The following is a 27,047-nucleotide window of genomic DNA, read 5'->3' as shown; positions in this document are numbered from 1 at the left end:
GAACTTTTGGTTCGTTCTGCGCGCGGGGGGAGGATCGGCGGGGACGAGGGTGAGCGCGAAGCGGGGGAGGCGGGGAGGTGATCGGGGCGCGGGATGAGCCCAGATCTCGGCGCTCTTTCTCAGACGATGCGATGGGACCCCTCCCGTCGGGAAAGATGATCGTCGGCGACGCGACGCGCGACGGCGACGCGGAGAGCGCGCGGTGGCGGGCGCGAACGCACAGTGTCTTGAACGCGACCTTCATGACGAAAGATATCTGCGCGAAGACCCGAACGCGTGCCGCGGTCCCTCTGCGCCGAGTACAGTGCCGGCGATCCGGAAAAGCGAGTCGGTGAGGTGACGTCAGGTCGCTCCCAACGACCGCGCGACAGCGGGCTAGCCCGGGCGCGCGGCGTCCGTCAAGCGTCACGGGCTGGCCCGCGAAAACAGACAGATTATTACGCCGAGGTAACAACCGCTACGTGTACGGTATCACTCCTCCTCTCCCCCGCCCGATTTCGCCTTCTTCGCCTCCATCGCGATCCTTCTCAACTCCGGAAGTCTCTCCTCTAAACTCTCGCCGCCCTCCGTCTCTCGCGCGCCGGTTGACGTTCCAACTTCCGCTCCCGCGGGACCCGCGGGACCCGCCAGCGACGCCGCGACGTCGGCGTGAAACGTCTTCAAAAACGACGCGTCGTCCTCGCTCAGCGCTCTCGCGTCCTCGCTCAGATACCTCACCGCGGCCGCGACGCCGCGCCCGTTGATCGCCACCGCGCGGTTCTTCGCGTTCGAAAACGCGAGCGGCACCGCGAGCAGCAGCGCCGCGGCGGGATCGACGCACGTCGCGAGCGAGTCCTCGATCGTCTTTTTGTGCGCGCGCGCCAAGAGGCGTTCAGCCTTTTTATCGTGCGGCTTGAGACGCGCGCGCAGAGCCTCCGCGAGGTCGTCCAGCGCCTTTAACATCGCGCCGGGGGACTTGCACGACGTCGCCTCCGTCGCGAGGGTCAGCGCGAGCGACCTCGCGTCTTTGGGCATCGAGTTCGCCGCCATCTCGCGCTGTTTCGGGGAGAGCTCCGCGAACGTCGTCGACGTCGACGTCGACGTCGACGTCGCGGCGGCCGCGGCGGCCGCGGCGGCGTCGTCCAGATCCGCGTCCGCGTGCGCGCGGAAGAACGCGTCCACGAGCGGGACGACGTGCGTCTTAGCGCAGTGCCGCTGCGACGCGGCGTCGTCCGGTAATAGCTCCGCGCCGCGGGTGAACATTCGCGCGCGCGCGGTCATCTCGTCGCACGCCGCCGCCGCTCGCGCGCGCGCGCGTCTCCTCGCGTCGTCGCCCGCGACGGACGCCGCCTTCATCGCGTCGACGCGCGCTCTGGTCGCGCTCGGCCACGCGCGCTTCGCGACGTCGAGACAGAACGTCTCGGACGCGTCGGGGGTCAACCTCGCGACTTCAGCGGCGAGGACGTCGACGTTCCAGTCGTCGTCGTCCTCCTCGGCGGCCGCGGTCGTCGCCGCGGTCGCCGCCGCGGTCGCCGCCGCCGCACCGCCGCCGCCGCCGCCACCCTTATTTCCTCCTCTCTTTCCGCCTTTGCCTTTCTTCCCGCCGCGCTTGCGACCTCCGTCGTCGTCGTCTTCTTCGAGGTCGTCCGCGGTGATCGCGAAAGCGTCCGCGTCGCCGTCGTCGTCGTCGTCCGCGCCTCGCCGCCCGCCGCCGCCGCCGCCGCCGCCGCCGCCGCCGCCGCCGCCGCCGCCGCCGCCCTTTTTCTTTTTCGATCTCTTCCCGGCGTTCTCCGCGGTCTCGCCGCCGCCTACCTTCACGCTCGCCTCGAGCTGCCGCCGCTTCGCCGCGGCGATCCCCGCCTCGGTGCCTAACTCCCTCGCGCGCGCGCCGATCTTATCCAGGTACGCCCTCGTCGCGACGCCGAGGTCGCCGACCCGAGAGACGCCGCCGCCGCCGCCGCCGCCGCCGCCGCCGGACTTGACCGTCGCCGTCGCCGCCAACAGCGCGCCGGCGTCGCCGCTCGGCAAGTCCGGCGGGATGAACACGTCGCACTCGCACCACCCGTCGTTCCCGAGCGCTTCGCACACCGCGGAGTCGAGCTGCTCGACGACGCTCGCGGACACGAACGACGCGTCCAAGCGCGTCGCGGTCGGATCCAGCGCCTCGAAGTACTCTCTCGGTCTCTCCACGCCCATGCGCGTCGCCTGGTCGATCGTCACGATGCCCGCGGTGGCGTATAAATCCCCCACCGCCGCGGTCTGCGCGCGCGAGTACGCCGCGGGCTGCCACGCCCCGCGCTGGAACACCCCGTCCAGCCCGCTCGCGTCGACGTTCTTCCCGAGCTCGCCGACGATGGAGCCGGTGAGTTCCGCGCCGGTGCCGCGTCCGTCGCCGACGCCGCCGCCGCCGCCGTCGCCGCCGTCGCCGTCGCCGTCGCACCCGCGCAGCGCGTTCGTCACGAGCGCGTCGCGCGTCGTCGGCGTCAGCGCCGCGCGCATCGCGCCTCTCAGCTGCGCGGTGATCCGCGCGACGTACTGGGGCGTGTACAAGAGACCGCCCTCCATCCTGCCGGAGACGATTCCGCCGTCGCCGACGCGTTCGCGGAGCGCTCTCGACATGAGATCCGCGCTCAGGCCGTGCGCGCGCGCGAGGTCGGCGACGGCGACGACGCCGAGCTCGCGGAGCTCTTCTTCCACCTCCGCGGCGACGCCGTCGAAGTACGCCGGGGTCATGAGCTCGCCCTCGACGAGCGACAGCCCCGCGGTCGCGTCCGCGGCGAGGAACTTCGCCTCGCGCTCGCAGTGATGGACGTCGATATTCAGCGCGCTCTGCAGGTCGAAGACGGGCACGCGCCCGCCGGAGGCGCGCACCTCCTCCGCGATCTCCTTCCTGAGCTGCTCCACGGTGACGAACTCCTTCCCGTCGAGCGTGTGCATCAGCGTGTCGTCCAGGTAGCCCAGCTTCTTGAGCTTTCCCACGAGCTCGATGACGTTGCGCTCGTTCAGACGGAAGGAGCTCTTCGCGTCTTGCGCGCTCGCGAGCTGCGCTTGGAGCGCGAGGATCTCGTCCATCGCGCCCGGGGAGGGAGGGCGAACCCGAGGTCGCCGCCCGGCGCGTCGACGGAGTGGCGCGCGATGCGACGCTCAGATCCCTCGAAGAAATAGTCACGTCTGGAAGGCCGCGCCGTCGCGACGCGAGTTCACAACGGACGTGCCGACCTCGTCGCGCCGTCACTTCGCGCGACCACGCGCCGCTCGAGGACGATGGCGGCGTCTCCCGCGCAGCCGCAGGGCGGGTGGAAGAAGTCCGAGAACGTCGCCGCGCTCACCCCCGCGGCGCTAGTCGTCGCGCTCGAGCGCGACCTCCTCCTGAGCTCGCTGTCGCGCCCGTGCGGAAGCGCGCGCGCGATCGTGGAGGCGACCGTCCCGGCCAAGGCGAGCGCGCGATCGCGCGCGGCGGCGTCGCTCGTGACGCTCGTGCGTCGCGGGCGGTACCTCGAAGCGCTGCGGTGCGACGCCGCGACCGCGCTCATCACGGGCGCCGGCGGCGGCGACGACGAGTGTGACGGCGGCGACGACGACGACGACGACGCCGCGAGGCGGTACGCCGCCGTCGACGCGGCGATCGCGTCGGAGGCGGCCGCCGCCGCCGCGGAGGGGGTCGTCGAGCTCGCGGCGCATCGGCTCCGCGTCCTCGCCGTCGGCGTCGCCGCGCTGAACGCGTTCACGCAGGTGAACGTCACCGGACCGGCGCTGAAAGACGCGAGCGCGTGCCCGCTGCGCGCGCCGCGCGGCGGCGCCGCCGCGGACGCGGACGCGACGACGACGAGAGACGAGCGATGGGACAAGTTCGCGCGTACCGCGCTGTCGCTCGACGGCGAAGACCTCGTCGGGCGGTGCTTCCTCCCGCAGTACCTCTACCTCGCGCGCGCGCTCCTCGGGAACGCGTGCGAGGAGCGCCTTAAAGCGCTCGTGGGCGACGACGTCGACGTGCTGAGCGCGACGCTGCCGGTCGTCAGAGCGGCGGCGACCAAGGCGGCGACCAAGGCGGCGGCGGCGGGCGGCGGCGCCGCCGGCCGCGTCCAACTTTGGCCCGAGTCCACCCCGGCGGTTCCGCCGCCGTCGACGACGTGGTGGGCGTCCAGGGCGTCGCTCGTGCACCAGCGGCTGCTCTCCGGGCGCTCGCCGACGCTGCGCGCGTCGCTGCTGGGGACGCACGCGCTGACGCTCGCGTCGTACGCGCCGGGGAACGGCGCCGCGCACCTGGCGGAGGCGAAGCGTCACGCGGCGGCGGTTCAGGCGGAGAACCAAAAAAACCAAAAAAACCAAAACCAAAACCAAAAGCCGTCGACGGCGGCGGCGAGCGCGACGACGAACGCGATGCTCGCGTCCGTCGCGCTGCTGGAGACGGCGCTCATGGAGCACGAGTTCGGGCACGTGGACAGCGCGGCGGCGTTGACGAAAGCGGCCGGGGACGCGATCGCGTGCGCGCACGAGCTGACGGGCGCGATGGGATTCCGGACGATTCATCAGGTGGACGCGAAAGCGCAGATGGTTTTGAACGTCGCGTGCGACGCCGTGCCGGTGTACAGACTGCAGAAGACCGACGACGCGATGGGCGGACTCGCGGGCGGCGCGGACGAGTACGCCGCGAGCGACGACGAGCTGGACGAGAAGTTCGCGGAGGAGGAGGCTTCGAACGCGGTCGCCGCGGAGGCGGCGGCGATAAGAAAAGAAAAGGGCGACGCGGTGGCGTTTGAGGCGGCGGCGTCGTCCGCCGCGATGGCGCGGATCGCGACCGAGCTCAAAGGGCTGTCCGCGGACGGGTCGCAGATCCTCACGAAGCCGCGTATCTTGCGAGACGGCGAGACGATGAAGGCGGTGCAGACGAGACGGAACGCGTCTGAGGGGGGCGCGGAGGCGGACGACGAAATGGCAGCCGCGAGCGAGGCGACGCTCCCGGCTGTCGCGCAAGCCATCTTACTCGCCGCGGCGGTGACCGTGCGCAAGTCCCAAGCCGACGCGGGGACGCGGTCGTGGGAGATGGCGCCGTACCACGAGTGCGTGCAGTCGCAGATGCGGTCGCGGCCGGTGTTGCGGGCCGCGGCGGCGGTGTTGTCGTCGCGGCACGAGCGCGAGCGGCCGCGGACGCGGGAACGCGCGCTGTTGCTCATGGAAGATTTAGTCCGCGGTTTAGACGCGAAAGCGCCGTCCGCGGCGGCGCGGATGCGGTACGCGTACAGCGTGTGGTTCCCGCCGGGCGCGCGCTTGCGCAAAGAGCTCGGGGATCAGCTCGTCGCGCTCGGGATGGTCGGCGCCGCGCTGGAGCTGTTCGAGGAGATCGAACTGTGGGACTCGCTCATCGTGTGCCTCACGCTTCTCGGGAAAAAACAAGCCGCGGCGGATACGATTCGAAGACGGCTCGCGCAGGACGAGGACGACCCGAAGCTGTGGTGCGCGCTCGGGGACGCGCTGGACGATGAAATGCACTTCCACAAAGCGTTAGAAGTGAGCGATGGCAAGTCCGCGCGCGCGTTGCGGTCGCTCGCGCGCCGCGCGGGCGTCCGAGAAGATTGGAAAGACGCGGCGGAGTACTGGTCGAGAGCGATGCGTTTAAACCCGCTGTTCCCGGACGGGTGGTTCAGCGCCGGGTTCGCGCTCCTGAAAGCCGGGCGCGAGGACGAAGCCCTCGTCGCGTTCGTTCGATGCACGCAGCAAGACTCCGAGAACGGCCGCGGGTGGAACAACGTCGCGGCGTTGAACATCAGGAAAGGATCCTTCGCCGCCGCGCACGTCGCGTTACAGGAGGCGACGAAACAAGCCCACGACAGCTGGCAGACGTGGGAGAACCTCGCGATGTGCGCGGCGAAGGTTGGCAGGTTTCAGCAGTCCGCGCGCGCGCTGATTCGCGTCATGGACCTCACCGGCGGCGCGAAGCTTCACGTCGCGACGTTATCGACCCTCGTCGAGCGATGCAAAGAAGCGCGCGCGGGAAACGCGTCCTGGATCCAAACCGAAGCCGCCGCGGAGGAGGAGGAGGAGAAGAGAGCGCGCGCCGCGCAGCGCGCGCTCGGGTCCATCGCGGAGCTCGACGACGACGACGACGACGCGATGGAGACGGACACGTGGGAGGGCGTGCGCGCGCCGGGGGCGGACGACGGCGGAGACGCGGGCGACGCCGCCGCGGATTTGCTCGGCGCGTTCTTCTCCGACTCGGACGACGACGACGACGACGACGGCGACGGCGCGAAGACGAAGAAGGAAGCGGCCGAGGCTGCGATCGCGAGAGCGAACGCCGCGGAAGAGAACGCGGGCGAGGTCACGGCGCGCGAGGCGTCGCGTTTAGAGCAAGCCGTGGAGGACGTGCTGAAGCGCGCGCTCGGGGGGTCGTCCGCCGGCGAGCGGAGCGTGAAGGTGCGTTCTATGTCACACTGGTCCCCATACGACCGCGTCGGCGTGGTGAACGCTGTTCCTTGAGGACTTTTCCCGGCGCATCTCTCCGCCCAGGGTCCATCGCTTTCAATCCCCGCCCTCGACGCCTTTCAACTCCGCTTCTGACGCCTTTCAACTCCACCCCGACGTTCGCGTGAAGGAGACGGCGGATCTTTGGTCGCTCAGCGCGGACCTCCACGAGGCGAAGGGCGACGCGCTCGTCGCCGGGGAGGCGCGGCTCAAGCGCGTTCGCGCGCTGGACACGTCCGGGTGGCGCAAGGACCAGACCGCGTTCGCGGAGTTCGCCGCCGCGTCGGTGGACATGGCGCGAGGGGTGGCGCGCGCGTTTGCGAAGAATAAAACCGGCGGCGGCGGCGACGACGCGAAGCGTCAGCTGTCGCAGGCGCGGATGCACGTGCGGGGCGTCGTGAAGATCGCGGAGGATAAGCACTGGGAGGAGGAGATGCCCGAGGTCGTCGCGGAGTTGAGACAGTGCGCGGTGGAGGTGGCGAGCGCGGAGGAGGAAGCCGCCGCTGCCGCCGCCGCGACGTGAGTGTTTTTTTTTTCATCCGAAGAAGAGAAGTTTTGTTTACGTTGGACGCTCTCGTCGTCGCACCTCTGGTGCGGGTTCCACGGTGTTCGTCCGTTCGTTTCGGTCCATCTTGCGCGTCGACCATCACCCCCCGATGTGCATGTTCTGGTTCATGCTCATCCGTCCGCTCTCGAAGCCGGCCATGCAGTCTCGGATCGACTCCTTCTCGTATTGCTTCTCCATCTTCTCGAGAAAGTCCTTCGCGCCCTCGTGGTTCTGCGCGGCGGCGTTCGCGCACCAGCGCGCCGCCTCCTGCGCGTCCCTGCCGACGACGAGCATCGCGACGCAGTACTGCGCGTTCGCGTGCCCCCTCAGCGCGGCTTGGCGGAAAAACTCCTCCGCCTTTTCCTCGTCCTTCTCGACGCCTCTTCCGTGGAGGTGGCACACGCCGAGGTCGTGCGTCGCGTCGTCGTGGTCCATGTCCCTCGCCGCCTGCGCGAAGTGCTTCACCGCGATCTCGAACGTCTCGCGACGCTTCGGGTCGCCCTCCGCGAGCGTCATCGCGTGCGCGTACGCGATGGAGCCGCAGGTGGCCTGCGCGTGCTTGTGGCCCAGGTGCACCGCGCGCGCGAGGTACTGCTGTCGTCGCGCGTCGTTCGTCTCGAAGTGGTGGCCCATGCCGAGCTCGTACGCCGCCTCGGCGTCATCGTCGACCTCCACCTTGCGCATTAGCAGGAACGTGCGCTCGTTCGTGATGGGCTGCGCGGGCTGCGGGCCTTGCATCGCGCGCGGAGGACGAGGGTCGTTGCGTTCGTCGCGCGCGGAGGACGAGGGTCGTTGCGTTCGTCGCGCGTCCGTCCGAGAAAAGTGACGCGACGCGAGAAAAACGCTCGCGAGACGTTCTGGTAGATCTGGTATCGAAGCGCAGCTGCGTGCGTAGGGTTTTTCCGCGCGACAGATCAAGATGATGATGTGGTCCTCGCTTCTTCACCGCGAGCGAGTCAGACCCGATCGCGCGTGTGGCGCGCGCGCGGACGATCGGAGCGAGACAGAAGACGACGACGCGGTCAAGCTGCTAGCGGTCGCGATGGCGGCCCCGCTCGTGTGCCACGGGCACTCGCGACCGATCGTGAACCTGGAGTACAGCAACGTCACGGACGACGGCGTGTTCTTGATCTCGAGCAGTAAAGACGGCCAGCCGATGCTTCGGAACGGCGAGACGGGAGACTGGATCGGCACGTTCGAGGGGCATAAGGGGTGCGTGTGGGGGGCGACGCTGAACGCGCCGGCGACGCACGGCGCGACCGCGAGCGCGGACTTCTCCGCGCGTCTGTGGAACGCGATCACGGGAGACGAGCTGCACTGCTTCGCGCATAAGCACATCGTCAAGTCCGTGTGCTTCTCGCAGGACTGCCAGAAGCTCCTCACGGGCGGGAGCGAGAAATTGCTGCGGATATACGACCTCGCGAACATCGACGCGCCGCCGTACGAGATGCAAGGTTCGCCGTCGCAGATCCGAACCGCGCAGTTCACCGCGGAGGATACGCTCATCGTGTCCTCCTGCGCGGACGACCCCGGGATCAGGGTGTGGTAGGGTTTTTCTTTGCTCTCCCCTCCCTTTCATATTACAAAACACTTTTCCCCGTCCCCGTCTCCGTCCCCGTCTCCGTCCCCGTCCCCACTTTCGTCCGTTCCGTCAGAAGTTGTTCTCTCGCGACATCGTCGCTGGTCTGGCTAGGTACTCTCTTTCTACTCTCTTTTCTTCGGGGAATTTCACTGGCCGCGCAAACCCAGCTGCTGCGCTTCTTGAACGTACTCGTTGGGATACTTCTCGCTACGGACGAAACGCAGAGCCCGTTTAACGGTTTGAAATACCGTCGACTTCGTCGTCCCGTCGGGAAGCGTGCACTGGAATCCCAACTTGGTGGTGTTGGTGTCGCGCCTCGCCCTGATCCAGTAAGGAAGCGACACGAGCTTCGCGCAGTCGCTCTTCTCGGGCGCGCTGATCCAGTTCTTGAAGTGCTCGCGATGCTCTGCCTCGCCGGGGAGCTCGAGGAGCGGCGGCATGTTGTTCTCGAACGTCTTGCAGTGCACGACGAACAACTCCTGATCGCGAATCTCCTCCTCGGTCCAGTCCGTCTTCGAGCCGATCATGCCGCTGGGGACGATGGCGCGGTACCTCTTGTGGTCGATGACGTACCCTTGCCGCTCGAAGACCGGAGCGATCCACTTCAGCCAATGCTGAATGGACGCTTCGCCACCCTCGTCGAGCCCGCCGAACGATACCGCGTCGTTGCCGCCTTCGCGGACTTTCTGGATGACGACGTTCACATCGCGCACGTTGCATCTGTTCAGCTTCGTGCGTTCGTCGTTACCGGTCTTCTCGCACGTCCTATGCGCGGGTCGGACCAAGCCAAGTGAACCCAGTTTCTCGTAGAGGAATCGTCGGTCGAACAGCATCTTCGTGTGCTTTTGGACGGCTTCCTGGATTTCCTCGAACGAGAAGACGCGGATGAGGTACAGCTCGCGAACGATGTGGTCGTACGAAGCCCCAGATGCTCTCCACTCGTCTGCCCGCTTCATCCAGTCGATGTCTTCTACGCACGCGACCTTGTGCGCGTAGGCGAGAACCAGCGCTCGCGGCGCAGTCAGCAGGAGATCCACGAGCCGGTTCCGGTGCGTGCGCACGGTGCTGCTGTGCAACGCGAGGTACCCGTTCTCCTCGAGGATATCAGAGTACATCTCGAGCAGGTGCTCGTCGTTGCGAGTGTGTCTCCTCCTGACCGGGAACCCGCCGTGGATTATTTCACCGGTCGTGCCGTCGCGCCAAAAAACGCGTCCTAACCACTCGCTGATGAACTCGTGCTCGCGGACGGTGAAGTCGTTCAAATGGTGCTGAACTCTAGTGTCATCGCAGGTGGTGTCGCCGACCACGAGCCCATCGATTGCCGCCGGCGTGGCGGTGAGCGCGGACATCATGAACTCGCGATCGAGCGGGTCGTCGACATACGACCGTGGTAACCGCTTCGAGCCCATCTGATGGCACTGCATCTCCGGGTACCAATCCCATACATGGACCCACGACTGCGGCGGTGACACGACTCTGTGTTTCTCCGACGGCGTTCCGTTTGAGCACTTGGTCGTGTGCACGTACACGCCCTCGGCGTCCCACCGCCCGCTGACGCGGTCGTCCGGGTCGCCACCGTCGTTCCAGTTAAGACCGGGCAAGTTCGCGCGCAGACGCCAAGGGAACTCGCGATTCGTGGACGCGAGCACGAAATTACCACTGCAATCCATGCCAGCGTCGCTGAACATCGCGCCTGTGAAGTACCCGATGTCCGCGAGCGTGTCGATCCAGGGGTAGTCGCGCAACAAATTCGCGATCGCGGGGATCACGAGCGCGAGCTGCGTCGCCGGGAAGCATCGCGGGAGCGGCCTCTTGTACTGCAGCGAGACCATCGCGATCCCACGCCAAGGTATGGCGAGCACTTGAAGACGTTCGAGATGTCCTTTGATGAGGTGGAAAAGTATCTGCAATGCCTCCCGTGGCGGCATCGTGACCGCCCCTCCAGCCTCGGCGCGGACTCTCGCGTCGTCGCACTCCTTCTTGTGCTCCTGTTTCACGCGCTTCAAGTACGCGGCCTCGCTGGGCGGGTTCAGATCGAACTCTGCGCGCTCTTCGAGCGTCGCCTTGCGCACGGCTTCGAAATCGGCGTTCTCCTTCACGACCCTCGCCGCTTCGACGACAGCGGCCAGCTCCAGGGCTTCTTCCGCTCTGTGTTTGACGTCCACGGGCGTGCGCTGCTCCTTCACCCTCTGGCCGTCGTCGTGGTTACGCCTCTCGACCGCGCGACAGATGATGCCGGCGTTGAACCTGGCGGCTTCTTCGTCCTCGACGGACTCGGACTCGGGCGCGGGCGCTGCACGACCTCGCGGCGCGGACGCGTCGGGGACGCGGCGAGCAGGAGTTGCACGACCTCGCGGCGCGGGCGTTGCACGACCTCGCGGAGCGGACGCTGCAAGACCTCCCGGTGCGGACGTGCCGGGGACGCGGCCGGCGCTCGCGGGGATAGCGCGCGATGCCCCTGTGGCGTGGTCGTCGAAGCCGAAGCGCTCGATGGGCTTCGTGGTGCGACTCGGTCGCGTCACCGGTTTCACTGCGGGCGCGTCGAGCCTCTGCGCCTCCGACGAGCGTTGACCCGGGCTCGGTGCGTCCTCGCGGCGCCTTTTCCCTCGCGCGGTCGTCGCGACGCCCGCGGAGTCCACAGGCGGGATATCGTCGACGTCCATGCCATAGGAGAGTGACATGCGATCATCGTCTTCCTCGTCCGGCGTCGCAGGCGGGAGGCAGTCCGGCATCGCAGGCGGAAACAGATCCTTCTCCGGGGGGCGCTTCACTTTCTTGAACCCCATCTGGAGCATGTCGGCGTTCGTATAGGAGAAGCTGCCCCGCGACGTCACATCCTGGTCCTGCGACTGGGGGTACTTCTCATCGAGACGCGCCGCACGGCTGTCGTCCTCGAGCGGCGTCACGCGCCTGATGTCGTCGAGACGCGGCGCACAGCTGTCACCGATTTCCGCGGCGAGGCAACAGCGCCTGTTGTGGCCGGACATGATCACCACGAACGGGACATGCAGAGCCGCCGCGTATTCTTCGGCGAGCTTCTCGTCGTCCAAATCGAAGACGAACGGGTCGTCTTCCAGTTCGTCGTCGGACGCCAGCGGCGGCTGTGCTTCGCCGTACATCGCGTGTCGTCGGGTAGGTGTGGGAACTCGAACAGGGTGCCAACTTGGTCGCCGCGCGCGCGTTCCCGCGCGTCCGCGTCGTCCGCGGACCACGGACAGGTCCTAATGGAAGCTGACGTCCGCGAGGTGCGCGTCTTCGTCGTGCACGTCGCCGCGACGCGCGCGCGGTCGTCCTTTGTCGCGGAGCGAGGATCTGAGAGAGGACGAACGCAGGAGGAGAAAAGTTTCTCAAGTTCCGGACTCGCGGAAGGCTCCGGACTGCGCCCGTCGCGAGCCCGCGCGAGCGGTTAAAAACGCCTAAAACGTGTCGCGGGACCGAAACACGTCGGGCAGAAATCAAAACACGCGCGAGCGAGGGCGATGTGGATGTTCCCGAGCGAGTCCGGAGTCGTCCGTGCGTCGCGTGCCGAACCGTAATCTCGCGCGAATAAAAAGTGCGCTGTCGCGGAGAAACGCGATCGATCGCTGTTTTCCGCGAGCGAGGGAACGAACCGGACACGAGCGCGCGCGTGTCGAGCGAAACGCGCTCTGAAGCCGTGTGCGCACCTTCGGAGTCCCAGTCTTCGCTGCCTTGAGAATCTCTACTCAGCGCGTGCGGTGGGGTGGCGCGCGCGGAGTGCTGATGGACGCTCGCGTGAGACGGCACAAAAAGCGTTCCGCAACTTGCGCGACTCGAGATCGAGCGACAGCTGTCGACCGAAACTGACCCCCAAGGAAAGGCAAACTGGCTCCTACTTCCCTGGCGCGCATGAGCGAGGCCTCACACCGGTTTTGATCCTGTCAACGGCGTCACCGTCGCGTCGTCATGGGTACGCGGCGCGTGAGCAGCGAACCCTCGGCGTCGCCGCGCCGCGGTCGCGCTCTTACGGACGTGCGTGTGCGCGATCGTGGTCGCAGCGGAGAGGTGCGTTTCCGCCGCGAACGGAAAGTCTTGGGGTGACTGTCACGGACTTGTTCCCGCTTCAAAGGCTTCGCGGTGACGTCTTCGCGTAGCACTTGAATACGCTGAACGGTCGAGGTGATGAGTTCGCTCGGCAACGCCCTTCTCCGTGGAGGAATAAAAGGCCACGATGACGTCTGCGGAGGTGATCGTCGCGATGACACGCATGACAGGCCTTGCAAATTCTCCCACCTTGACATGAATCGTCGCACCGGTTGCGTCGCCCTCGGGATCGACTGGGCCCAGAACTTCGATCATCAGTCTGTTCCGTCTGCATCACTCAAATTACACCGTTCCACCTCTTATCTACCGCGTCGGGCTCCCCACGTCTTATATCGCTCGCGTTATGACTTGACAAACTACTCGGGCGTGTGCGTGTCTGATTGTTTTTTTGTGCGGGTGACTCTAACCTGTGGGACGTCCGAACCAACACCGTCGTCACGACGTTGGGCACGGACACGCCGGTGACGTCCATCGAGATCACCGAGAACGGGCGGTACATCACCACCGCGGACGGGAAGAACGTCACGTTCTTCGACGCGATGACGTTCACGCCGGTGAAGAAGTGGACGATGCCGTACGAGGTTGAGAGCGCGTCGGTGTGCGTCAAACACGAGAGGTTCGTCGCGGGCGGGACGGATATGTGGGTGCACGTGCACGACATGTCCGGGACCGACGCGAAGGAGCTGGACGTCGGGAAGGGGCACCACGGGCCGGTGCACTCCGTGAGGTTCGCGCCGGACGGGGAGAGTTACTCGAGCGGGAGCGAGGACGGGACGATTCGGATCTGGAGAACGTTTCCGAAGGCGCCGGGGAAGTGACGGACGGACGGACGAGACGTGGACGTGGACGTAGACGTCGTCTGGGTTGGTTTTTTCGTAGACGTTAGCTCTCGATCGCGCGCGATGTACTGCGTACACGTGTACGCGTAGCTCTATCTCAAAATCCAAATCAAATCGAACCTCCCTCCCGTCGGGAGCCTCGCCTCTTCCGGGCGACTTCGTCGCTCGGGTGAACTCGCCGCGTCCGGTCCGCTTCACAAGAAGTATTCTCACGCGTGCGCGTGATGCCGCGTCGTGAGCTCCCGCACCGTCCCGCTCGGCGCGCGCATCACGATCGAGTGCGAGACCGGTCCTTTGCTCGTGAACCGCACGCCCTTCAGGAGGCTCCCGTCGGTGATGCCCGTCGCGGCGAAGAAACACTCCGACCCGCCGCACAGATCCTTCGTGTGCAGAACCTTCCCGAGGTCGCCGCCGCACTTCGCGATCGCCGCCGCGTCCGCGGTGTTCCGCGTCCACAGCTCCGCTTGAATCGCGCCGCCCATGCATCGCATCGCGGCCGCAGCGATGACGCCCTCGGGGGTGCCGCCGACGCCGAAAAGCGCGTCGACGCCGCTGTCGGGATCGCAACACGCGACGGCGGCTTCCACGTCGCCGTCGGAGATGAGCTTGATGCGCGCGCCCGCGAGTCTGATCTCTTCGATGAGGCCCTCGTGCCGTGGTCGATCGAGGACGACGCACGTGACGTCGCCCACGGACTTCTTCAGCGCCTTGGCGATCGCGTGGATGTTCAGCGTCGGCGATTTGCGGATGTCGACGACGTCGACGCACCGCGGCCCCACGGCGAGTTTGTTGAAGTAAAAAATCTCGCCGGGGTCGTACATCGCGCCTCTCTCCGCGATCGCGATGACGCTGATCGCGCCGCCGTTTCGGCCGTGCGCGACGAGAGACGTCCCCTCGATCGGATCGATCGCGATGTCGACGCTCGGGTCGTCGCCCGTCCCGACGCGTTCGCCTCTCCGGAGTATAGGCGCGGCGTCTTTTTCCTTTTCGCCGACGACGACGACGCCGTCGAAGCGCACGAGCTGCAGCGCGTCGCTCATGGCCTCCACCGCGGCGGCGTCCGCGGCGCGCTTCTCGCCCTTCCCGAGCCATCGCGCGGCGGCGACGGCGCCGGATTCGGTGACCCTGACCATCTCGAGCGCTAAGTTCCGGTTGCAGCTCTTCAGGCCGCCGCGGTCGTCGTCGTCGACGCGGGCGCGCGCGCGCGCGCGCGCTTCGCGGTCGCGGTCGGTGAGCTCCGCGATCGACGTCGACGACGCGAGGTGTCTGTGTACGTCCACCGCGGTGACGTCTTCGGTGTTGACGTCGCCGTCGCCGTCGTCCTCGGAGTGGTGCTGCAAGACGACCGCGCGCGGGGGGAGGGCACGGAGGCGCCGACGACGACGCGTCGTCGTCGTCGTCGTCGTCGTCGCGGGCCGGCGAGACCGACGCGCGGGCGCGAGCGCGGGGGCGAGCGGCGACGCGCCTCGCGACGACGCGACCGACGCCGTCGCGCGCATGTCGCCAGAGGGAAGAGGGGTCGCGCCGCGGCGGGGCGGGGCGTGCGGAGGCGGCGGAGGAGTGGCCTCGCGTCCGGTCGTGGCTTTGACGCGACGTCCGAGAGTTCTCATGCCAAATAAAAAAATCACTCCGACGCGACGCCTCGCCCGGCCGGACGGCCCGGGCCGGCTCCTCACCTCGTTCCTCCGACCCACGTCCCTCGGCTTCGCCCGGAATCGCCTAATCTTACTTACTCCTTCTCTCTCCTACGCCTAGACCTCCGCTATCCGCGCGTCGTTCAGTCGTCGCAACTGATCACACGTCCGCGGCGCCCTCCAAGGTGAACCTTACCTTCGTCTTCAGCATCGCCATGATCGTCTTAAACTCCGGGTGCTCGAACGGCTCCGTGGGAAGATCCAGGAGTTCGTCCAGCACCGCCATGTCCTCGTCCACGACCTCGCCGAACGCGGTGAAGCTCGGGTCCCACTCCTTGTGATCGCTCGTCGCGATCAGGAGGTTATCCCCTCCCGGGATGTACCCCGCGGTGCCTCTCGTCCACGTCCGCGTCCCCTCCGTCCTCGCGCCAAACTTCCCGCCAGCCTTCCCCAACCCCTTCAGGTTCCCCTGCACGAGCCCGTGCGTCGGCTCGACGCGGTGGATGTGGCACGCCGCGCCGCCGCATATTTTCCCCGGCGCGCACGCGCTCTCGCGCACCGCGTCCAGCACCGCGGCGGTCGCCGTCGGCGCGTCCGTACGGTTCAACACGATGCGCACGCGCGCCGCTCTGCGATCGCCCCGGACGTCGGTCCAATCGACGCCGAGCGCGACGCCCTTCCACGTCGCGGTCGACGCGACCGCGGGGTCCTCGAACGCGACGCGTCGCTTGTCCACCTCCGCGGCGGCCTCGTTGGCGGCGGCCTCGCACGCGCACGGGCAGCTCTTTCGCATGAACTTGGGGTTCTTCAGGCACTCGCCGAAGCACGCCCAGTGCTCGCACTCTTCGCGTCGCTCGTCCGCGCACGGCTCGTGGGGATGCGTCTTTCGCGCGGCGGTCTTCGGCGGCGTCAGCGCGGCGTTCGCGGTCGTCGTCGTCGGCGGCGTTTTCGACCTCGTCGTCGTTCCGGTCGTTCCGGTCGGTCCGGTCGTTCCGGTCGTTCCGGTCGTTCCGGTCGGTCCGGTCGCCGCCGCCGCCGCCGCCGCCGTCCCGCTCCCCGCCCCCGCCGCCGCCGCGCGCGTCCCTCCCCTCGTCGGCGCGCTCGTCGTCGGTCCACTCACCCGCGTCCCCGCCGTCTCCGCGACTCTCGGCGCCTTCACTGCGCCCGCGTCCGGCGCGGGCGGCAATTCGAATTCGTTCCGGACGTCGTGCCGCCGGTACCCCCCGTCCGACTTCGACTCCGCCGTCGCCGCGCGCCGCGCCATTTCCTCCCGCCCGATCCTCGCGACGCGCTCCCTCGTGCGCGTCGCGAGCTCGTCCCCGAACGCGCCGCCGATGACGGCGCCCGCGAACCCGCCCGTCACCTTCGGCGGCGTCACCTTCGGCGCGGTGGACGCCGCGCCGCGCTCGGCGAGGTGCGACACGAACAACTGCGTGGGTGAAGCGATCGGTCAGTCGAACGTCTTACCGCTCAAACGTTGAAAGGGAAGCGCGGGTGAAGAGTGACGACGGGAAAAGTCCTTAAGGAACGGCGTGCACCACGCGAACGGGGTCGTATGGGAAGCAGTCTCACCGCCGCGAGCGAGAGGAAGGCGCACGCGGCGCCGAGGAGGACGAAAAACGTGAGCTTCGACATCCCCATCCGTCGCCACACCCACCGGTGACGCGGCGACAGCGGCGACGGCGGGCTCCTCCGCCCGTGGTCGTACTTGTCGTCCCACCCGCGCCCGTCGTCGACGTCCGCGACGTCGACGGACGGGAGGCGTTCGCGCCCGCGGCGGTTGAGTAACCCGCGCTCGGCGCCTCGCGAGCCCACGAGCGCGCGGCCGCGACGCGACGTCGACGGCGTCGGCTTCGACGCGCCGACGTCGGCGTCGACGCCGCCGACGCCGAAATCGCCGCCGACGTCCACCGCGGTGTGGTCGCTCCCGTGGTGACGCAGACGGAGCTCCGCGGGGGCGGGGACGCCGCCGCCGCCGATCCCCCCCGCGCCGATGACCTTCGGCGGCGAGCGGACGCCCCCCGCGGGCGAGATCCGACGCCCCGGCGGCTCCGACGCCGCCGGATCCGACGCCGACGGAGCCGGCTCCGGCGGCGTTGAAAGCGGCGGCATCGGCGCCAGGTTTGGGTCGATCCCGTTGCGTCTCATGTGCAGCCAGTGCGTCATCACCTCCGGCTGCCTCGCGTACGACTGCTTCAGGTTGTTCACGATGACGTGCTCGATCTGCGTGCCCAGCCCGGTCACCGCGACGACGCACTCCCCGCGCGCGCGGATGACGCAGCGCGCGCCGCCGCCGTTAACGCCGCCGCCGCCGACGGCGTTCGACGCCGACGGCGCCGCGTCCGTGACCGTGATCGTGCCGTCGACGACGCACGACGCGGAGATGTTGTTCGTCGTGTGGAACGACTGCTCGAACGGCGGCGTGAGGTGCGCGCCGTGGACCCACGTCCTCGTGTCCACGAACTCGACGCGCTTGTTCCCGAGGATCGCGCGGCGCAGCGCCCACGGGATGTGAATCGTCGGTACCGTGCGCGTCACCGTCGTGACGAGGCCGTCCGCGCCGACGCGCTCGCTGAGGCGACGTTGTTCGAGGATCCCGCACGCGCGCTGGTGATACGCCTTGTACGGTTCGCTCGCCTTCTCTCTGAGGTACTCCGCCGCGCTCACGCCGGGGATCTCCACGACGACGTCGAAGACGACCATCGCGCCGCGCGCGTCGCGTCGCCTCGCCTCGCCGCGGAAGGCCGCCTCTCGCGTCGCGCGCGCCGTTCTCCGCCGCGCGCGGTCGGCATCCGGCCAGAAATAATCAGGAAATAATATTCTGTTTCCTTCGAGATGCATTGACAGCTGGATGACGGACGCGCGATGAAAGTCGATCAAATCTGGGGTGAAAATCGCCGCGAGCTCGAGTTATTCGAACGCATTGAAAGGACGGACGCTTTCAAAAACGACTAGAGTCCGCCTTATCCCCCAGAGACTTCTCTCTCGTCAAATACGCTCTCGCCTCGTCCACCCACCGGATCGCCGACAGCGCGAACACGCCTACGGCGACCGCCAGCGCGACGCGCAACCCCCCCACGAGCTTCGGCGACGCTCGCAGCGCCGGTCCGACGACGCGTTCCATCGCGCAGAGCCACCCGACCGCGGTGCTCGCGCCCAACGCGTACCCGACGACCACCTGCGGCGTCGTGTGGAAGCCGAGATGCACGCGCAGCCACGTCAGGAACACCCCGCATCCGACGACGCCGCACGCGGTAGGGGCCACCGCCCACGCGGGCAAGACGGGAGACATCTTATCCCCGTGCGTCAGCATCGCGGCGGCGGCGTAGACGGACAAATACGACAGCGACGTCGCGTGCGACGACGGCATCCCCGGGTCCGCCTTCACCGCGCCCGTCGGTCGCTCGTGGTTCAGCAGCTTCTTCAGAAGCTTCCCGTTGATCGAGTTCACGACCGAGCCCAGGATGCACCAGCACGTGGAGACGTTCGGGTAGCGCAAGAGCGCGACGAGCGCGAGCGCGGAGACGACGAACTTGGTACTCTCGTTCAACGCCGCGAGGACGCCGCCGCCGCGCGCCTTCGCGCCATCGCTCTGGACGTCGCCGCCGCCGGCGGAGACTTCGCATATCGACGCGGGCGGGTCCCCGGCGGAGGGTGCGGCCGCGGCCGCGCGCGCGCGAGGCGCTCCCCGGGTCGTCGCGGACGACGACGACGACGACGACGACGACATCGACGCCGCGTGCGAACGCCTCGGGAAGGATAAAGCCGCCGCGCCGACGCCGACGGACGCGACCGCGGCGGCGACGCACGCGCGCGCGGTCTCGCGCGACGCGAGAGATGAGCCGCGAGCCGCGGCGCGTCCGTTCGATCCTCGCGGGAACGCGCCCGCGCGCGATGTCAGCATGAAACGCCCGCGGCGCGTGCTCGCGCGCGCGTCGCGATGGGGGCGTCCCCGCGGTGGTCGGCGCGGGAGACTTCGCAAAAAAGTCGTCGCGCCCGGAAAAAATAAATACGATTGCGTGCGTTGTGATCTGATCGCGCGCGGCACACGAGCGATCGCGCGTCGACTCCACCGCGCGTCGCCGGTCCGAACTCGCGCGATAGATACCAGAGGCAGAGGCGGGGGGACCGCGCGCGGACGCTAGCATCATGGCGAACGGCCCCGCCGGGATCCCGCTCCTTCCCGCGCGACGGAAGGACGCGGTCTCGAATCGACGCCGCGATTCGACGACGACGACGACGACGCGCGGACGCGGACGCGACGACGACGACGCGGACGACGACGAGCCGTGGTCGCCGGAGAAGGGCGACTCCGACGCCGCGAAGGCGCTCGCGTACGCGAGATCCGTCCGCGGCGGCGGCGGCGACGACGGCGGCGACGACGGCGACGACGCGACGCGCGCGGACGACGCGGGAGGCGGGCACGCGCCCTCCTCGGATCGCGATCTCACGAGCGCGGGCGTCGTCGGCGCGGCGACCGCGGCGGCGACCGCGACCGAGAGCGCCGAGCCGACCGAGCGCGCGTTCGAGCAGTCCACGCCGAAAAACTTCGAGGAGCTGCACGCCAAGGCGAACCGCTTCTTCGCGCTGAACCAGGACGAGAGCGACGCCGTCGACGGCGGGCCGCTCGCGGTGGGCGCGAACGAGCGCATGCGCGTGCTGTGCGACAAGTTCCCGAAGCTGGCGGAGACTGTTCGCAAGTCCGCCGCGCTCCAGGAAATACTAGCCACGCCCGGCGCGCTGGGCGCGTTCCTGAAGGCGGCGACGAACCACAACGGTCGCGGCGTGGACGACATCATCATGAACGCGCGGTACCGCGAGATCATCGAGAGCGCGGGGTCGCCGGAGCGCCTGTGGACGGAGATGGACGCGTTGCGAGAGATTCGCGACGAGCTTGAAAAATTCGCAGCCGGTCCCGCGTGGACGCCCGGGTGCGCGCCGCTGCCGACGGAGCCGACCGCGGGCGAGTCGTCGCAGTATCTGTCCGACGTGACGCACGAGCAGTGGTCGGAGGGCGGGTCGTGGCAGATGCACGCGAGGGCGTACGCGAACCGAATGGACGTGATGTTGCCGTTCGGCGTACTCGGCGCCGCCGCGGCGTGGGCGTATTTTTTACCCGTGTGGATCTGGGTGTGGCCGTGGCTGCTGCTCGCCGCGGCCGCGTCGCAGTTCCCGATACGGAACCTCGCGGAGCCGGGGTTGCAGAGGAAAGGCGACGTCGGCGGGTTGGGGTCGTTCGCGCTGATACAGGCGATGATCTTTTACTCCCTCGTGCAGTTCGCGTTCGTCTACGTCCCGATTTTTTGGTGGCGATATCCGACGGCGTGCCTCGTCGAGCTGATTTGTTTCGTGGCGACCCCGGGCTTATTCATCGCGTGCCTCGTGTTAGGACCCGGGTACATCGCGACCGCGACGGACGACCGCGAGGAGTGGGTGCGATGCATGCGACGCGTCTCGAGGGCGGCGCGGATGATGGACAAGCTGAAGAGGGACGAGGAGTCGATGCAGGGCGACGTGGAGGGGGACGAAAACGCACCCGAGGACACGATGGGAAAACTCATGCACGTCGGGAAGTTTTGCGAGTCGTGCCACGCCGCGCGGCCGCTGCGGTCGAAGCACTGCCGCGTCTGCAAGCGGTGCGTGTCGAGGATGGATCACCACTGCCCGGTCGTCGGCACGTGCGTCGGCGCGAGGAACCAGCGGCAGTTCTTCCTGGGGCTGATCACGATGAACGTCGGCCAGGCGATTTTCCTATTCATATCGTGGAAGTTTCTTCACGGCGTGTGGCACGGCGAGACGGACGGGTACGGCGCCGCGCTGTTGGTCGAGGAAGGCGGCGGGCTCGGCGGGCTCCCGAGGCCCGCGAGCGACGGGATCAGAGGGCCGTGGGCGGCGTTCTCCGGCTTTGGCCCGTGGTTCCACGGGCTCGGGAACGTGGTCTCGAAGTGTCCGTGGGCGCTCGCGCTGTTCCTGGCGCAAGTCCCCGGGATCGCGTACGATTTCACGCTCGCGTGCCGGATGTTCTTCGCCGTCGTGGGGAACATGACGGTGAACGAGTTCGAGAACGCGCACCGGTACGAGCACATGCTCTCCGCGGAGACGGACGTGGACAAGCGCGGGAACCGAAAGTTTTTTAACCGGTTCGACCGCGGGTGGGCGATCAACTGGTTCGAGTTTTGGAGCGGGACGCAAGGGAAGATCGACTGGGACGCGATGTGCTACGCGGTCGACGCCGGGGAGGTGAACGGGCCGCCGCGGTGGAGCTACACGCACCTGCATTCGAAATCGCGACTCCCGCGGTGGCTGAAACCGTATTGCTGTCAGTGGCACCGATCGCACAACGCCAACCCTGGTCACGGGCACTCGCACGGGGGCAAGCCGTGCGAGGCGCACCACGGCGGCGGGGACTCCGCGAACAAAACGATAGATCCCGCGGACGTCGGCCTGCACTCGCACTCGCACGGCGGGAAGGAGTGCCACGCGGACCACGGCGCGGCGTCGGAGAAGCCGAAGAACCAGGCTGAGCTCGACGATCGCTTGCGACGCATCGTCGGCGCCCCGCGCGGCGGGAACGCGCCCGCGGCGGACGCCGGCCACGGCAGCGGCAACGGTCACGGCCACGGCCACGGCGCGCAGCCGCCGCAGGTGACCCCGGAGGAGATGATCGCGCGTCAGCGGGCGCAGATGGAGGCGATGATGCAGCGGCACGAGGCGCAGCTGGCGGCGACGGCGGCGGAGAACGGGATGACCGTCGACCAGCTCAAGGCGGAGATGCGCGCGAACCAAGAGGCGGCGCAGCAGGACGCGATGCAGAAGATGGCGGAGCGAAACGGGATGACGGTGGAGCAGCTGCGGGAGGCGCAGGAGAAGCAGCAGCTGGAGATGATGCGGCAGCACGCGGCGCGGAACGGCATGACCCTCGAGGAGTTTAAGGCGGCGCAGGAGAAGCAGATCGCGGCGGCCGCCGCCGCGGAGGGCGTCACCGTCGAGCGGTTCAAGGAGCTCGTGCAGGAGAGGCAGATGGCGCAGCGGCAGATGATGGCGGAGATGCAGCAGCAGCGCGCGGCGCAGATGCTCGCGATGAAGGCGAAGTACTCGCAAGCGTGATCTACCGTAATTAATTAATAAGCGACTCGATTCTTTTTACTCGCCGCGGCGTCTAACTCCTACCTATATGATAGTCTGGTCACGCGATGCCCGCCTCTTCTGCCGTCAGCACGACAGCGAGAACGGCGTCCCGCTGTCGATCTCCGTGATCGCGCCGATCGCCTCCCCGCACTGCTGCTTCTCCGTTCGCCCGCGGTACGAGTAGTAGTCGTAGCACGAGTGCGTCTCGTAAGATATGACCACCGTGGACGAGCTCGGCGTGAACGAGAACCCCTCGTTCGTGTGCGCGTACTCGCTCACGCCCGTGGCGGATATCGACTTGAACAGCGACGCGCTCAGGCCGCTCCCGCCCGTCGGCCGCGACACCTGGTCCCTCTCCACCGTGTTCGTGTGATCTCTGAACGAGTAGCACACCCCCGGGACGCACCCGGTGAGCGTGACCGTGCACGCCTGCTCGCCGAACGCCATCGACACGACGCCGCGGGAGGTGCCGTACTGGGAGTCGATCTGGCACGAGGCACCCACGGTGTCCGTCGCCGTGGACGCGATGAGCGAGCAGTAGTTCCGCGCGTACCTGCGAGAGATGGATGGACGGACGGACGGCGGGAAGGTGAGCGGGGCGCGATGGACGGACGGACGACGCGCGGTGAGCTGTTTTTTTTCTCATTCATCTCTTCCGTCTCGACGCGGGGACGAGCGCGCGCGCGCGACGCGACGCGCACCTGTTCGGGAACGCGCTCGTCGGCGTGAACTGCGTGAACGCCGCGGTGGCGTGACGCGTGCCGAAGCACGCGAGCAGCGCGAGCGCCAGGAGCATCGCGAGCGGTCGCGTCGTCATCGCGCGCGTCGCTTTGTGGCGCCAACGGCTTATTTTTCTGGAGTTGACGTTGGAAGCGCGAGCGCGAGCGCGCCTGAATATTCGGGCACTCTCTCTCGCGCGCCTCTCGCGACCGAGCGACGCCGTCCACCGAGATCACGCGCACATGATCGAGGTCGTGCTGAACGATCGTCTCGGGAAGAAGATCCGCGTCAAGTGCAAGTGCGTCGGCGACCCGCGCGTCGTCGCCCCTCCCCGCGCGATCGCTCGCTCGCGCGCGGCGGCTCGTCGCTCGACGAATCATTCATTTCCTCGACTGATCCGATCCTCCCTCCTCCCTCCGACCCGCAGCGAGGACGACACGATCGGCGACCTGAAGAAGCTCGTCGCCGCGCAGACGGGGACGCGCCCGGAGAAGCTCAGGATACAAAAGTGGTACAACATCTACAAGGATCACATCACGCTGGAGGACTACGAGATCCACGACGGCATGGGGTTAGAGCTCTACTACAACTAGCGAAGACTAGCGAAGACGAGCGAAGACTACGAGACTCGCGCATCAGACCGCGGCGCCGCCGACGGGCGCGACGCGATGGCGAACAAGCAGAGAGGCGGGTGGTCGCGCGCGACGAAACGGCGCGCGCTGCTCTTCGTCCTCGCGCTCGCGGCGTTCCTCGCGTTCGGTCGTCGGTCCGCGACCGGCGGCGGCGAAGTCCTCGAGGAACGACGCGAGACGAAAAACGAAAGACGCGCGACGCTCGAGGAAAACGACGGTCGCGCGGAAAATGATGGTCTCGTGGCCGACGCCCGCGGGGGAGATGGGTCCGTCGCCGTCGCCGCGGCGCCCGCGACGTTGGTCTTGATCATCGGTCAACCGCGCGGCGGCGACATCGCGTGGAAGTCGTTCGAAACGCACGTGTACCGACGGTTCAACGCGACGGTGGCGACGGTGTTTCCGTGCGCGAAAAAAACCGCCGCCGCCTCGCCGAAGACTCGCATCGAACGCCTCGCGACGTACGACTGGTGCTTCGACGAACCGGACGACTGGTCGGTGCACATAGACGCCGTCGACTGCTCGCGGACGATCGACCCGGCGACGTCGCGGCCGTACAATAAATCCGTCGCGAACAACTGGAGAGAGTTTTATTGCGACGCGACGAAGGAGCCGTCGCTCGCGTTGTTGGGGGGATTGCACGACTGCATCCTCGGGAATCCGAGGTACGCGTGCCGCGATGCCACGAGCGGCGGCGGCGGACGGAATAAGAAGGTAAAAGGGGGGTGGAACGCGACGCGCGCGGCGGGCGGGAACAGGACGCACAGGACGGGATGCCGACGCGAGAAACCCATGGGGTCCGGGGCGATCATCGCGTCGATGCGTCTGATGGCGCTCGAAAAAATCGCAGCGCTCGGGCTGGCGGAGAAGTTCTCGCAGATGATCCTCACGCGCGCGGACTACGTGTATTTGAAACCGCCGCGTCATCCCGTGGCGATGCGCGACGCGAACGTGGTGCACATCCCCGACGGCGAGAACTGGGGCGGCGTCACGGACAGGTACGGCGCCGGGTCGACGCCGGCGATGCTCAAATATCTGCGGTGGGGCGAGAGTTACGCGTGCGACGCGAATAGAACCGCGCACGACATGAGCGTCAGCAACGGGCCGGAGGTTTCCCTGGATCGGTACCTACGCTACGTCGGGATGGACGTGGACGCGTGCGAGGCGACGATGTTTACCGTGCGGCGGTCGTCGGGGGAGGATCCGTACAGCTGGCGCAAAGGGACGCGCGTGGCGGCGCTGGCGAGGTTCGGCCTTCTCGCGAAGTACACGACAGAGTACAAGCGCGCGCTGAAGAACGTCGGGTACGACCCGAACGATCTCGTCTCCGCGCTGGACGCGTTCGCGGCGCTTCCGTAGATGGCGCATAGTTGGAGTTGGAGTTGAGTTCTCGCGCTGTAGTAATTTAATCGCGTAGTTGATCTATGTGTCGTCACGACGGACTCTCGCTTCCGTAGGCGCCGAGCAAGCCCGCTAACGCTCCCCCGCCCCCTCCCGAGTCCGAATCCTCCTTCTTCTCCTCCGCCGCGGGCGCCGCCGCGGGCTTCGGCTTCGGCTTCGCCTTGACGACGACCATCTTCGGCTTGGGCTTCGCGACGACCGCGGACGCGCCGCCGAAGACGCCGCCGAAGAGCCCCGTCGCCGCCGTCGCCGTCTTCGGCTTTTTATTCGCGCCGCCTCCGCTCCCTTTAAGCCCTTTCCCTTTCCCGTCCTCGTCCGAATCGTCGCTCGACGACTCCAACCGCCGCACGAACCCCGCGCTCGCTCTCTGCGCCTCCTCGAACACCGCCCTCGCCTTCGCCTCCTCCGCTTCCTCCGCGGCGACGCGTTCCGCGTCGAGCTTGGCGTGAATCGCGGAGAGCGCATCCGCGCTCGAGACTTTCGCCTGGCGGTTCGACAGCGACCGCATCTCGTCAAGAGCCGCCATGATGTCCATCTCGCGCTTGCTCTCCGCGGTTCGGTTCTCCAGCGCTTTCATCGCGTCGCCTTCTTCCTCGGCTTCGCGCTCTTCGTCCGCCTCTTGCTCGAGCGCGTCCTTCTCTCGCCACGGTTCGAAATTTCTCGACGCGCCGCTCTCGACGACGTAGTCTGAGTTCTTCGGATCCGTCTTCATGCTGATCTCTTGCGAGCATCGATTACACCGAAAGAAGAACCGGAAGATCTGTAACCCCAGGTACTCCTCCCCGACCGCGTCCTCCTTCCTCGAGTTGAACTTGGTCCCCTTGACGATGAAGTTCCCGCACGTGTTGCAGCACACGGTCATCGGGAGCATCATCCGCACCTTCATCGCGTTGTTCACGCGCCCTTCCTTCTTCTTCCCCCGCGGGATCTTCGACGGATCGAAGTCCGGGGGGATGTACTTGTTCAGAACCTTGCGCTCGCCCATGGTGAACGCGGTCGAGTTCGAGCGCTTCGCGTCGGGGGCGAGAAGAAGCGCGCGCCAGCCGCCGCGCGAAGTAGTGACGAGATCTCGCGTCGATTATTTATTTATTTAGGGCACGACGACCAGACGACGAACAGAACAGAAATGAAAAATCGTCGAGCGGCGGGTGGGAACGCCGCGGACGTCGCGGTGTGGACGATATCACGTACGGGCACGCACATCGTATGATAACACTCGCATCGATTAACATCAATTAACTTCAACTTCATCACTCTCATCATCACGTCAACTTCCTCGGCGCCATGCACGCGAGCAACCCTTGCTGCCACCACGGCTTATCCCCGTACTCGGCGTCCGCCAACGCGTCCACCGCCGCCGCCGACGGCGCCCACGCGCCAACCGCGCCCGCGTGCTGCGCGGCGATGGCCGCCGCCGCGCACCCCACGTTGAGCGCCTGCGGCACGCCGGCGCCGGACGCCCAGGACCGCAAAAACCCGGCGTTGAACGCGTCGCCCGCGCCGTTCGTGTCCACGACCCTGGACACCGTGCACGCGGGCGCGTTCCACCGCCCGCCGTCGCGGTCGCCCGCGAGGACGCCGGCGGCGCCGCGCTTGATGACGACGAGCTTGACGCCGTCGGGGGATCCTTTTCCTCCTCCCTCGCCCTCAGCGACGCCGAGCAACGCGTCGAGCGCCTCCTCCGCGGTGGGCTTCCCCGTGATCTCGCACGCCTCGACCTCGGAAGGCAGCAGAACGTCCACCGCGGAGGGCCCCTTGATCGCGAGCTTCATCGCGCGGTTAGTCCAGCCGCCGTTCGCCTTGAAGATGATGTCGGGGTGGAGTTGAAAGGCGTCAGTCGGAGTTGAAAGGCGTCGAGGGTGGGGATTGAAAGCGAGGTGTGGGCGAAAAGAGATGACGCGCAAAGTCTTTAAGGATCGGCGTTCACCACGCCGACGCGGTCGTATGGGGACCAGTGTGAGGAATGCGCACGTCGAAGTTGGGATCCATCGACACGACGACGCCTCGGCTCTTCAGCCGCCGAACGACGCCCGCGAGTCCACCGTGCACGCCCTCGCAGACGTA

At 67.4% G+C, this 27,047-nt stretch overlaps 12 protein-coding genes across 12 annotated transcripts in view; 4 read left to right on the top strand and 8 right to left on the bottom strand.

Annotated features, from left to right (window-relative positions):
- Positions 1-471: 471 nt before the first annotated feature.
- MICPUCDRAFT_46314 (uncharacterized protein) lies at positions 472-3,097 on the bottom strand (the record flags this gene model as incomplete). The annotated part of the gene is made up of 1 exon (XM_003055042.1): positions 472-3,097. The coding sequence occupies exon 1, from the start codon at positions 3,049-3,051 to the stop codon at positions 472-474; it is 2,580 nt and encodes an 859-aa protein (XP_003055088.1). The 5' UTR covers positions 3,052-3,097.
- Positions 3,098-3,243: 146 nt separating this feature from the next.
- On the top strand, positions 3,244-6,964 carry MICPUCDRAFT_50485 (uncharacterized protein; the record flags this gene model as incomplete). The annotated part of the gene is made up of 2 exons (XM_003055583.1): positions 3,244-6,393; positions 6,458-6,964. The coding sequence occupies 2 exons, from the start codon at positions 3,244-3,246 to the stop codon at positions 6,962-6,964; spliced, it is 3,657 nt and encodes a 1,218-aa protein (XP_003055629.1).
- A 123-nt stretch (positions 6,965-7,087) lies between these two features.
- Positions 7,088-7,726, bottom strand: MICPUCDRAFT_38048 (uncharacterized protein; the record flags this gene model as incomplete). Its single annotated transcript, XM_003055041.1, has 1 exon — positions 7,088-7,726. One exon carries the CDS (start codon positions 7,724-7,726, stop codon positions 7,088-7,090), a length of 639 nt encoding a protein of 212 aa, XP_003055087.1.
- A 230-nt stretch (positions 7,727-7,956) lies between these two features.
- MICPUCDRAFT_30986 (uncharacterized protein) lies at positions 7,957-13,588 on the top strand. Its single transcript, XM_003055582.1, has 2 exons — positions 7,957-8,533; positions 13,045-13,588. The coding sequence occupies exons 1-2, from the start codon at positions 8,031-8,033 to the stop codon at positions 13,448-13,450; spliced, it is 909 nt and encodes a 302-aa protein (XP_003055628.1). The 5' UTR covers positions 7,957-8,030; the 3' UTR covers positions 13,451-13,588.
- A 92-nt stretch (positions 13,589-13,680) lies between these two features.
- MICPUCDRAFT_43837 (uncharacterized protein) lies at positions 13,681-14,604 on the bottom strand (the record flags this gene model as incomplete). Its single annotated transcript, XM_003055040.1, has 1 exon — positions 13,681-14,604. The coding sequence occupies one exon, from the start codon at positions 14,602-14,604 to the stop codon at positions 13,681-13,683; it is 924 nt and encodes a 307-aa protein (XP_003055086.1).
- A 661-nt stretch (positions 14,605-15,265) lies between these two features.
- Positions 15,266-17,808, bottom strand: MICPUCDRAFT_61552 (uncharacterized protein; the record flags this gene model as incomplete). Its single annotated transcript, XM_003055039.1, has 2 exons — positions 15,266-16,534; positions 16,678-17,808. 2 exons carry the CDS (start codon positions 17,806-17,808, stop codon positions 15,266-15,268), a joined length of 2,400 nt encoding a protein of 799 aa, XP_003055085.1.
- A 218-nt stretch (positions 17,809-18,026) lies between these two features.
- Positions 18,027-18,835, bottom strand: MICPUCDRAFT_50479 (uncharacterized protein; the record flags this gene model as incomplete). The annotated part of the gene is made up of 1 exon (XM_003055038.1): positions 18,027-18,835. One exon carries the CDS (start codon positions 18,833-18,835, stop codon positions 18,047-18,049), a length of 789 nt encoding a protein of 262 aa, XP_003055084.1. The 3' UTR covers positions 18,027-18,046.
- Positions 18,836-19,254: 419 nt separating this feature from the next.
- MICPUCDRAFT_50478 (uncharacterized protein) lies at positions 19,255-22,212 on the top strand (the record flags this gene model as incomplete). Its single annotated transcript, XM_003055581.1, has 1 exon — positions 19,255-22,212. The coding sequence occupies one exon, from the start codon at positions 19,255-19,257 to the stop codon at positions 22,210-22,212; it is 2,958 nt and encodes a 985-aa protein (XP_003055627.1).
- Positions 22,213-22,317: 105 nt separating this feature from the next.
- On the bottom strand, positions 22,318-23,050 carry MICPUCDRAFT_50477 (uncharacterized protein; the record flags this gene model as incomplete). The annotated part of the gene is made up of 2 exons (XM_003055037.1): positions 22,318-22,786; positions 22,935-23,050. 2 exons carry the CDS (start codon positions 23,048-23,050, stop codon positions 22,318-22,320), a joined length of 585 nt encoding a protein of 194 aa, XP_003055083.1.
- A 102-nt stretch (positions 23,051-23,152) lies between these two features.
- Positions 23,153-24,299, top strand: MICPUCDRAFT_50476 (uncharacterized protein). The gene is made up of 2 exons (XM_003055580.1): positions 23,153-23,251; positions 23,381-24,299. Exons 1-2 carry the CDS (start codon positions 23,196-23,198, stop codon positions 23,544-23,546), a joined length of 222 nt encoding a protein of 73 aa, XP_003055626.1. The 5' UTR covers positions 23,153-23,195; the 3' UTR covers positions 23,547-24,299.
- Positions 24,300-24,966: 667 nt separating this feature from the next.
- On the bottom strand, positions 24,967-26,020 carry MICPUCDRAFT_30979 (uncharacterized protein). The gene has a single exon (XM_003055036.1). It carries the CDS (start codon positions 25,966-25,968, stop codon positions 25,015-25,017), a length of 954 nt encoding a protein of 317 aa, XP_003055082.1. The 5' UTR covers positions 25,969-26,020; the 3' UTR covers positions 24,967-25,014.
- Positions 26,021-26,189: 169 nt separating this feature from the next.
- The window catches only part of MICPUCDRAFT_49400 (uncharacterized protein), a 2,169-nt gene continuing 1,311 nt past the window's right edge, over positions 26,190-27,047 (bottom strand). Inside the window, exon 3 of the mRNA XM_003055035.1 lies at positions 26,190-26,782. Within this exon, the coding sequence (XP_003055081.1) occupies positions 26,246-26,782 (537 nt within the window). The 3' untranslated portion in view covers positions 26,190-26,245. The remainder of the gene's footprint in view (positions 26,783-27,047) is intronic.

The sequence above is a fragment of the Micromonas pusilla genome, assembly GCF_000151265.4.
Source record: "Micromonas pusilla CCMP1545 genomic scaffold MICPUCscaffold_1, whole genome shotgun sequence".
Classification (NCBI taxonomy): Eukaryota; Viridiplantae; Chlorophyta; class Mamiellophyceae; order Mamiellales; family Mamiellaceae; genus Micromonas; species Micromonas pusilla.
This window is presented reverse-complemented; position numbering and strand designations above follow the sequence as displayed.

What these genes read in the sequence shown, in the direction of transcription:
- MICPUCDRAFT_30986 (XM_003055582.1), top strand. Translation starts at nt 8,031, where the DNA reads ATGGCGGCCCCGCTCGTGTGCCACGGGCACTCGCGACCGATCGTGAAC. An exon ending in GACCCCGGGATCAGGGTGTG is followed by an intron (nt 8,534 to 13,044) that starts GTAGGGTTTTTC and finishes CTCTAACCTGTG; the next exon opens with GGACGTCCGAACCAACACCG.
- MICPUCDRAFT_50476 (XM_003055580.1), top strand. Translation starts at nt 23,196, where the DNA reads ATGATCGAGGTCGTGCTGAACGATCGTCTCGGGAAGAAGATCCGCGTC. An exon ending in AAGATCCGCGTCAAGTGCAA is followed by an intron (nt 23,252 to 23,380) that starts GTGCGTCGGCGA and finishes TCCGACCCGCAG; the next exon opens with CGAGGACGACACGATCGGCG.
- MICPUCDRAFT_30979 (XM_003055036.1), bottom strand. Translation starts at nt 25,968, where the DNA reads ATGGGCGAGCGCAAGGTTCTGAACAAGTACATCCCCCCGGACTTCGAT.